Genomic DNA, 11,143 nt, shown 5'->3' on the forward strand with positions numbered 1-11,143 from the left:
ATATACAATCACGCGATTTCAAAATTTCTGTATGTGGCAGGAACATACCAACTCTTCTATTCTAATTTGCGCAGATTTCTAGTACCTTAAGTTTCAGTGGTATAGCTCATGGTGTGCAACATGACGATTTGAAGTGACATTTACTAAATGGCGATGCAGGATTCCAGCTTTAATTTTTTATTTACACGGACCTGGCTTTGTTCCTTCCCCTCAGTGTTAGTGTTGTAAACAAGCACAAATCACAGAACCCTTTTCAGAGAATGCCGCAGGTATCGAAATTTAGGACAAATATTTCTGTCGCCACCATTCCGAAAACATGGGCTCGAGCTTTCTGAAGCAGTATTACTCTCCCTATAGGGGCATCGGCACTGGGTCATTGCAATAGGAACATGTATGAAGCGGTATATAATTACACAAAGGAAACAAAACTGCTACCAAGCTAATATCACAAGTACATACTTACTACTTATTTCTTTCTTCATTTTCTTCATTAATTTATTTCGTGTATTGGTGCTCTAGTAGTAGTCTTCTTGATATTATTTTTATTTTATTTTCTATATTAATTCATAATAACAGTTAGCACTATGAGTTTGTTCGTTTATTTAAAAAAAACTCTTTTTAGGCACTTGTATGACATTTGCTTACTGATATTACTGATCTATCTATCTATCTATCTATCTATCTATCTATCTATCTATCTATCTATCTATCTATCTATCTATCTATCTATCTATCTATCTATCTATCTATCTATCTATCTATCTATCTATCTAGCCGTAGCCGCCTATACCTCTGCGTGCTCTCGTTACCCTCTTGGGGTAAATCAAAATTACTATAGGAAGGTAAAATGGTTGGACGAGTATGACTCGCTGGCCATGACATCAATAATGTCAAAATTCTGTCAGACATGTCTTCAAACCCTTTCTGCCAGACGTGTGGCACATAGCCACGGGCGGGTAGGTGCTACAGATGTCTGACAGTTTATATCTACCCAAGAACGGCGAAAACAGTTATGAATGACATGGGCAATTTTAACGCGTGAGCGTTATGAAAAAGCTGACATCGACCACGTTGAACCGACGAAAGCAAAGCATAAAAGTAAATGCAAGAATAAAAGCAAAGAATGCAAAGAATCTCAAGAGGAATCGAACCCAGAATTCTGCGTGGCAATCAAGTATATTGCACCACAAACCACGCCGGGTTTTGTAACTATTATGTATACTTTCCAAATAGACCCCGATGTTCAGTGAAATGTCAATTGTGATTGCAGTGCTGGTTATCAAATTTTATGAACTTCGTATATGTACTCCTATGATACACCTATCACGTCGGGTTAACTTCAATCGGAGTTCGGCGGCGTCCGCTATAGGAGCAGTGTCCAGGGCTACATCCTGGCTAGCACCAGTGCTTCACATCAGCTTACCGCTCCTGGTGTTGGCCCTGCCGCTGTGGTCTAGTGGCTAAGGCACTCGGCTACTGACCCGCAGGTCGCGGGATCGAGTCCCGGCTGCGGCTGCTGCATTTTCGATGGAGGCGGAAATGCTGTAGGCCCGTGTGCTCAGATTTGGGTGCACGTTAAAGAACCGGGCCTCTATTCATGTAGAGTTCTCGCGCTCGAATTTTTTGTAAGCGATTTCTGCCAATGCTCACTTGATGCATGTTGTCATCCGAAAGCAAAGCTTTCTGAATTCAGTCCCAGCTGGCTCCATCTACTTTGCAGGCCAGAAACATACAACATTCTACATTCCCTCCAACTCTCTGTCACACCTTTACCTACAAATCATTTTTATTACCTATGTTTCTTCGTAAAAAATTGTTCAACAGGAAGATAGTGCAATTTCGCATATTTAACATTCAAAGACTTAGCGTGTCCTGTTGTGTATGTTTGTGGCACTGCATGTCTTCGCATATTTCGCACTGCAATTTCGCATATTTAACATTCAAAGACTTAGCGTGTCCTGTTGTGTATGTTTGTGGCACTGCATGTCTTCGTACCCGCTCAAGTGCCACCTCATTGTTTCATCTGGAGCATTGCGAGTGGATAAGGTGAAGCTGACATCACTTTTTTTTAATTCTCCTGGCGGTTCTTGCGCTCCCTCTGTCGCAACCACCATATAGGTTCCGCTCTAGGCATAGGAAGCAGCGTACGTGACATGGTCCTGCAAGCGCGGAAGACGACCCAACCCGGCCGAGCCCTCGCCGGTGCAGGTGAGCTCTGACATATGAATGGCGCTGGTAAGCAGTGCAGGGCACTGAGTAGTACTTGACCCAGAGCAGAGTGGTGCACTATCGCGTGCGTATGCTACCCTCGGCGAGGATAAACGATGCGCGCCACGAGGTGACCCTGTCGCAGGAGCGCCTTCCGCCACAGACACAATGGCGACGGTGTATTAGGCACGCTGCGGCCACGTCCCCTGAAGAGCCCCGTATTAATTGCTAATCTGTGGACGTTCATGCGAAAATAAATTCTTTGGCAAGACCAATGTGATAACTACTATCGAATGTGATTGTGGAACATTATACGCAGGCTGGGACTCCACGAAAGAAGTGGTAAATAAGGGCTAGTTTTTTAGACGCTTTTTGTTTAGAATGAGAAGCAAGAGACAACCACGACAAAACGTATAGGGAACGTTATTTGCAGGAATTACGACGTATGGAGAAGAAATTTAAGCGAACGTGAAATACAACTTGAGACCAGCGGGGACGAATCTGGAAACCTCGAATAATGCGTCCGAGGTGCTTCACCACTTGAACTACGGCGACGGCATGCATGCATCCTTAGTAGCGAACGGAACTGCGTTCAGTGGGACAATGACTCGGTGGTGCTGTCGAAGGTCGCATATTCAGGATATACGCACTTTAGAGTCACTAGTTCAGTCTCAACAGTTGGCTGAAGAAAGTCCTAGGGTCAAATTTACGTAGCTGTTCGAAAGTGCGTTTTGCTAGCTAGCTGGCTTAGCTACCAGATATCAGATAGGCTTAAATCGGCTAATCTAGCGCAAGATAATTTATTTTTGTCAACACAGGTTCTTGACTCTACTGGTGCACGCGAAAGGTGCAATTGGCTGTTTCAGAGCTGACAAAGCATTTATGTGTGGCACGGGCCAACGACAATAGCAAAGCTTTGTTTGAAGGTATAGTTAGAGGATATACAGTCCTGATGTCACCTTCACCACTAGAAATGACGCTGAGTACGTTTGACCAATGCCTGTTTTACTAGATGCCCACAGCGTCGCTTTTGTATTGCGGTGGCAGTTTCTTCAGTTCGTGCAGTTCGCCAGAAATCTGTGAGGCGTCGCTCGTGGCCTTACCCATTTCCGGTGGCAGCGGAAATGCGGGGCGTCTGCCGGCATGATGCTGCTCGGTGATGCTGCTAGCACCTCCGAGACGGTTACAAGTGTAATGACAATCTCAGAGGCAGCATCACGTGACATATGTTGCAGCCGTTTGCCGCAAGCGGCGCTCATTGTCTTTCCGTAGTAGAGTTACTGTATATTGTACCTTTGCCTAAAGCTAGCATTTAAGTTCCACGGAGAAAAAAAAGAGGGAGAGGATGTGGAACCGGGTTTTCGGACCCACGCGGCAGACATTTAGTAAACGTGGCAGTTCTCTGATTAACCATGCATGAAATGATTACTGAAAATTTCAGCCACAAAAGAATGTCTGCGAATAATGGGAAAGTACGCGCAGCTTCTTTGTAAAGGAGGAGAACACTGTACATGCCTAAATATCTTGAAGAAATGAATAATCAAAACTCAACAGGCCACATTGATATGACACATAGAAATAATGAACCACATAAATTTGCGACTCACATTAAGAGATTATTGTAAAGGCTAAAGCTCAAGTACAGAAGGCATTGGTATAGAAAGCAGAATACATACGACAGCTCCGTTTCACATAAGTAGACCTATCTACTGCTCATACGCACAGTGGTGTCGCGGCCTATATGTACTGTTTTGCGCGTTGTCATTGTTGAAAAAAACTGTCCGTGTTACAGATTTGATGTCGTTACAGTTTTTCTTATCTTGCCCGTGGCAAGTTTATCAGAACAAAACGGCCGAGAAGTATCTGATCACCTTCCAGACGCGATGCGAGTCGGACCACTAATGGCATCCGTATGGGTGCAGCAACTTCCAGGGTGTATTTGTCAAGCTGGATGCATACATAGACCACATGATGCGAACGACATGTTTCTTCTTTTTTTTGCGCCTGCAGTCAGTGTTATTTTTCCTTTATATTGACTGGGATTTAACGGGACAAAATCACGATATGAGGCATGCCATAGTGGCAATGTTCATCAGCGTATTTGTTCAGTCACGGGTGCGGGAACAACACGCCAAGTCAACAAATTTCACGCAATGAGAAAAGTGCGCTTGGAGATGTTGTCGCTCCCCACGCGTAGAGAATCGCATCGCGGCTAGAGTCATCGTGAAATAAAAGCTGTATCGTGCCAATGCTGCGCTATTCGTCAAGCTTTGACTGCATACGAGGTCTCACAAAGTATTACACGCACCTTTGCCCGGTGCTGCTGGCAAGTGAACGTTCCCGATTACCCGTCTCTGAAAACATTACGTGCTTTCTCCTATCGCATCGCAGCTGCCTTCCGATGAGCGCCGAGGCGTCTCCGCGTGCTCTCACCGCTTGCGCGCTCCAACTATCCTCTTCGACAAACGCGGATGTACCCTACTTTGAAAATGTTACACATCATGTACCCTGACCTATACCCAAGTAATCTTTGTCCACATTGTGGGGAAATAGCTTCATTAGAACACATGCTCTGGCAGTGCACCAAATTCGCTCATTTATCGCACATCACCTCTGCCAGATGGGAGGCGGCAATCCGCAGCTCGTCCTTGGCAGATCAGCTCTGGGCTGTCCACCAAGCCCGCGAGGCGGCTGAGGAGCTTGGCATCTCAGTCCCCACGTGGGAGCTGCCCGCAACACAGTGATCTGTGTTTTGGAGGACCAAATAAAAGTTTATCCAATCCAATCCTCTTCGAGGCGCGACGCTCACCCTGAAAATCGAGCGTCTGCATGCATGCAGATCGCGAGCAACTAATGCAGGGCGTTCCCCCGTTCTTTCGCCGTGTGTTTGTGCGTAGCGGGTTTCGCCGAGCGGCCCCCGCGGAATGGCTGAGCCTTTAATCAAGCGGCTTATCACTGCGCCGGATCGGAACGCGCACGCCGCGCATTCTTCCCCTCGCTCTAGCAGCTGCCGCACACCTCTCGCTCGGCGGTCGAAGGAGCACGCACGCATCACTACTGGCGGCCGCCACCTCGCTCGATCGGCGCTAATTGCCGTGCGCGTCTATGCGGGCGACGCATGAATGTGGAACGCCATTGTCACCGCGCTCAGTCAGCTTCGGCGCGATCGCCACGGGGGCATACGCGGAGCGAGGAGGTCCTGCACTTGTATACGCGTCCCCAATCGAAGTCGCGAAAGAAGGCGCTCCATGGACGTCGGCGGTGTCGCGCCGTGTGCTCTCGCGTATAGGTTAGGAGAGTGATGTTCGGGAGCATGTTTCCAACGCATCGATATGCATCACGTGTAGGAGAGCCTCGGAGGTATGTCTGATGTGACTGATGGACTGAGGTTCATCAACACCTCCGCGTTGGAGAACGTCGCATCACTTTGTGAACCCTCGCGAAATTACACAGTTGTGCAGCACTAAATAATTCGCATCAGCTCGAGCATAGCAGTGCCGAAATTGTGGTACGTGTGATTGATGATTTATTTATTGTTTTGCATATATATGACGAGTTCTCGTGTTTGCCCAAGAACTGAAGTTAGAGGGTGCGTTTCGACGTAAGAGAGGGATGGCCTTTTACATGGAAGCTTGTCATGCGTCTCGATAGCGTTGCGCCAGTTAAGCAATATTTGTGACATCAACACTGTTGTCTAAAGATTGCGAAAAATGTGTACGTGTTCATATTATCCTCGAAATATACCTGTACTTTTACACAAAAAGCTTCATCACTAATGATAACTGTTGGGGTTCTAACTTCTAAAACCGCTCTGAGTTTATGAGAGACGCCATAGTGGAGGGCTCCGTAAACTTTGATCATCTAGGGTTCTTTAACGCGCACCAGCATCGCACAGTACACGGGGCTATAGCATCACGCTTACATCGTAGTGCGACCACCGACCCCGGCTGGGATCGAACCCGCGACCTTAGCGCTTGCAGCCCTACACCACATATGGCCGACTACAAAGCGTGGGAACGTGACAGTATATATATATATATATATATATATATATATATATATATATATATATATATATATATATATATATATATATATATATATATATATACTGCAGCTATCGACAACTCACGTTCCACGTGATATCTAATGTTGTGTCTTAAGCTGTGAAACGTGACCGTGCCCACACTAATGCGCTGTCGGTGATGCAAAAAGTCATCCGGTTTGAGCCCGCGCATAAATCAACTTCTCTTCGCAAAGAAAGCCACGAAAGAAGCTGTACACGCAGGAATGCCACATTGCGGCATGCGCCAACGAACTGGACTGGTTTTCAGGAACAGCTTCGCAGTCGACATAAACAAGTGCTGCCGTCGCGGTTGCAAAAAAGTGATTGATTGATTGATATGTAAAGTTTAACGTCTCAAAACCACCATATGATTATGAGAGACGCTGTAGCGGAGGGTTCCGGAAATTTCGACCACCTGGGTATCTTTAACGTGCACCCAAAGATACAAAAAAGTGCGAGGTTTTCAATTCTAATGACGGTGCTCTACTTCCCTGTCAGATAGGAACGACGCAGTGGTTCATCACTACAGTAGCTCATGGTGAAACAAAGGTGATCATTCATATGTATTTCAACTAAAATATCAAACGTCTTGAAGCAAGATGACGGCTGTCAAAGTCAAGATAAATTTTTATCATAAGAGCTCCCACTTACAAACACGTCTATAGTGCAACTAAAAATTTGCAGAATCCCTAAAGTTAACCCTCAAGAGTTGGACGCGATAGCGATATCCTGTCCCTAGGGAGTACCTAAACATTTAGTGCATACATTTTTATTTTATGATGTTACTAAAGAAGATTAAATTGTTGATACCTTCAGCGTAATTTATAAGGTTTAAAGTGGCTTGTGTCAGTGAAGCTTTTGCATATAGCTGCATTCTGTATGTTGGGTAGCTTGCTTTAAATTACGAACAGTTATTCACGCGAAATCTTTCCGAACTTTCTATGCACCCACCAAGTGGCCTTAAAGGAATAGGTGCAGAACGTGGGTGCCTTTTGTAGTAGGAGGCTGGCTTTAAACCATGAAGTCATTATGAAAATCACATGTTCCGACTCCCGATGTCAATGTACGCTTCTACAGTGTCAATTTTGATGAAAGGGAACATGGCGACGCGTTGCCTGCGCGCTCCGCCAGCTGCTGGCAGCGCGTTCAAGCGGGAGCGAGAGCAACCACAGTCTCTTTTCGCGTCATCTCGCGGCGAGCAAAACAACCATTCGTTGCTGATATGGAACCAGCGGCAAGACGGCGACCCCCTCCCCTTTGAAGGTGATTACGCAATAGCCTGTAATTGCCTTTAAGGGAGAGAGGCTGCAATCTTGCCGTTCTATATCAGCAACAAATGGTTGTTTTGCACGCCACGAGATGACGCGAAAAGAAACTGTGGTTGCTCTCGCTCCCGCTTGAACGCGCTGCCAGCAGCGGCCGGAGCGCGCATGCAGGTTACGTGTCGCCGTGTTCCCTTTCATAAAAATTGACACAACGCATTATTACTGCCATATTACATGCTTTACTGTGAATCATGTTAACTGGACGCGTGTGTTTGTGAAGTATAAAAGTGGCTTTTACTGCATATTCGAGCAGAGGAAGCTGTTTTCATACTTGCAACGCAAACGGCCCGGTTCAGATCCTCACACGAATGCGAAAATTTGTATTATTTATTGAAATATTTTTTTTCTTTTTCGCTAGCACTGAAGATAGCGATTTTTCACTCGCAAACAATGACGCCTACGCCGACACATAAACCTACGTCAGAATTTCAGCGAAACGAGATCTTTCTTGTCATCGTCTTAGCACCTGAAGTAAAATATACCTTATGTCGTTCATTATAATTAGCACTGTGTGCATCATTATGGTTATACAGAAACGGCGCCCTAATACTATCCTACAGCTCTTCCACTACATTAAATTTCTTACTCTTGGTACTATGAAGCAGTTGTATAAAACCTGCCCTTTAGGGGCCCAAAGGAAGAGATACCGTTTCATAACTTTAGCACTCCAGCGCTTTTTTACTTTCTACACAACAGTATGACTAAAACCAGTGACAAACAGTTTTATGACATGCGTTATTCGCTGCCCAAAAGTCCCCGCTGTAATCTTAGCCAGCTACTTCCTTGTTATTTAGTTGGAAGTTTTTTCTCCTTTAAAACAAAAGCTATTCTTTTGAAACTTTATTTATGTTCTACTAACAAAACATAATATGCAACAATCTATAAATATATTTTTATTTCGTTTGGTACATTGAAAATTAAAGGCAATATGAGCTATTTTTTCTAACTTTGTCACAATATGTTGGCCATGAAGTGCGAGGGCACGACAACGGCGCCCCCAGCCGGCCCGCTCTTGTTCACTGGCGCGTACAGCTCCAGTTCGCAGTCTAAACTAGGCAACGCCGCCGGAGGGCTTATTTGCCGTTCATGGCATCAGCAGGCGAGAGCATAGGCTCACCTTCGGCCCCCCGACGCTCGCTGCCGCCAACAGTGCACGTAGACGACATGACGTCGAACCTTATAGCGCTGCTTCAGCGCCAGTTTGCGGGGCTGCCCTTCCATGTAGAGTTTGGCAAAGTCGGTTTTCGAGTGGGCCCAGTAGCGGCAGCACCATGTACGCCGGACTCAGCCGCCGCCGCTACAGCTATGAGTGTGGTAGACCATGGATGCAGTGCAGTGGCGCCCGTGTTGGACGCCATCTCGGCAGCGATAGCACGGGCGGTCACCAGGAAAGGTCCCCGCAGATTGCCGCCCGCAGTAGCCTCGGCACCCGACAAGACGACAGCACCGGTTTCGGTAGTGGTGGCACTAGGCATATCAGTTTTGACCACAGCCGCTGCAGCCCTAAATATGGTAGACCATTGATGGAGTGCAGCGGCGGCGTGGTTGGACGCTTTCTCTGCGATGATAACATGAGCGGTCACCAGGATAAGTGGCCGCAGATTCCCGCCCGCAGTAGCCTCGGCACCCCACAACTCACCTACAGCACTGTGCCGGGTAGCGGCAGGACCATGTGCGCCGGACTCAGCCGCAGCCACTACAGCCCTGAGTGTGGTAGACCATGGATGCAGCGCCGCGGTGATCGCGCTGGACGCTATCTCTGCAATGACAGCAGCCACGAAGGTGTCGGCGGACATATGGTCACAGGTTGCCAGTGCTGCTGCTGCTGGCATCTTTGGTTGCACTGACATCACCACCTTGGGCGTACGTCCATAAGGGACAGTCGCCGATGAGCACCCTCGATGCTGCGTCCGTCATCGCGTCGCTGCCGCATTCCCCTGCACCGGCGACCGCTATGGCTGAAGTATCGGAACCATTCTTGATGTGTTTCCACCTCGCACTGTCCTTTGGTACCGGTCAGAAGCAGCCGCCCAACTGCCAGAATTGATTCTCTCGTGGTGGCTCGTTCTACGACAGAGCAAATTACCGCCGGACAGCAAGTGATGCTTCACCGCCTCCTCGTACTCTTCATCCTCACTCTCAAGCAGGCACTCGACGCTCTCTTCGACGAAGCGGGCTACAATCTCTCTGTCTCTGTAATCTTTCTTGAAATATTCTTCCATTTCCACCGGAATCAGTGGCCTGCTAGCTTTGACCTGGTGATTTCTGAAACAAAACGGCGATGACTGCCAGCGTCCAGGAGGCTGAGCTCGTTCTCCCTGGCTCGTGACTCGAGCTCTGCATGAGCTGCGTGAAAGGTGCGTCACGATGCTGATGACCTCTGATGGATGGCACTCACCCACAGAGGGGGATAAACCAAGAACCGGGCGGCAGGATACTTAAATGAAACTAAAATGAAAATAAAGCCAATCTGAAAAAGTAGTTTATAAATAATACTACCAATAAACAAAAAATGTTTGCTGAGCAAGCGGTCAAACCATCTCGTGTTTTTGACCGACATAGCTACGAATTATAAACTAAAGATCTGAAAAGGTTAGGGTTCACTAGCACAGCAATCTTTTAGTTGCGTTGATGTAATCAAACACAGTGGATCATATATCCCTGTGGCAGTAACCAAATGAAGTTCCGCCAAGTGATAAAATTACTGGTAGATTTACTTGTATTCCTAGCTTTTGTAATGGGGCCACTAAAAATCTTTTTCTCTGATAAGAATAACGATGACAGAATAAAAAGAAATGTTCAATTGTTTCAATTTCGTTGCACCAAATACCTAGCGGTGACGCCTTGAGTCGAGCTCTGTTGGTTCGAAAATGATGACGATCAGTCGCGATGATGATGACGCTACAATAGCACCGTTTGACGTGAATGCGCCCACGCTGTCGCCTAGTGGCGCATCCCTATCGCTACCACTAACACCCGCGATCATGATTGCATCACAGAGGTTCAATGGCAACGTACATCTGGACACATCGTAAATCCCGCACAAAGATGGCATCAACAGGCACATAAACACCAATACTTGTTATGCAGTTATTCAAAGCGTCGTCCATTGAAGAAAGAAACACCACGATGACCCCTCCCGAGTTATTGGGTAATCTACGCCTGTGTTCATGCATACACAACCACACTGCGCTCCGACAACACGAAAGGCAGAGGTTTGTGGCTCTATAGCCGTAAAAGTGCACAGGCATTTTTCGACCTCGATATAGAAGACTCCGTTTCGTATCAAAACACCTTAAATAACAGATATGGTATTTATGTTTTAATTATTATTTGCATCATGTACGTTAATTATGAGAAGCTCATCAAAAGTCTTAATACGAGAGGGACATCGACAACATTATAATAATTTCTGGCCCTTGGTACTATGAAGCGGTTGTGTAGAACCTGTCCTTTGATAATCCAAAAGGGGAACATACCATTCGATAATTTTAGCTATATAGCTATTTTTAGTGTTCTATATAATAATATTACTAAAAAAGTG

At 46.5% G+C, this 11,143-nt stretch overlaps 1 protein-coding gene across 1 annotated transcript; it reads right to left on the reverse strand.

Annotated features, from left to right (window-relative positions):
* Nucleotides 1-8,555: 8,555 nt before the first annotated feature.
* LOC142777252 (uncharacterized) lies at nt 8,556-9,912 on the reverse strand. The gene is made up of 2 exons (XM_075881577.1): nt 9,239-9,912; nt 8,556-9,157 (listed from the first exon to the last, which is right to left on the reverse strand). Exons 1-2 carry the CDS (start codon nt 9,447-9,449, stop codon nt 8,790-8,792), a joined length of 579 nt encoding a protein of 192 aa, XP_075737692.1. The 5' UTR covers nt 9,450-9,912; the 3' UTR covers nt 8,556-8,789.
* Between the last annotated feature and the right edge of the window lie 1,231 nt (nt 9,913-11,143).

Source organism: Rhipicephalus microplus, chromosome X (assembly GCF_043290135.1).
Source record: "Rhipicephalus microplus isolate Deutch F79 chromosome X, USDA_Rmic, whole genome shotgun sequence".
Classification (NCBI taxonomy): domain Eukaryota; kingdom Metazoa; phylum Arthropoda; class Arachnida; order Ixodida; family Ixodidae; genus Rhipicephalus; species Rhipicephalus microplus.

Bases quoted from the DNA above. Each gene is read 5' to 3' on its own strand.
- LOC142777252 (XM_075881577.1), bottom strand. From the start codon at position 9,449: ATGTCAGTGCAACCAAAGATGCCAGCAGCAGCAGCACTGGCAACCTGT. The intron at 9,158-9,238 runs GTGAGTTGTGGG...TTATCATCGCAG, and splicing joins TACCCGGCACAGTGCTGTAG to AGAAAGCGTCCAACCACGCC.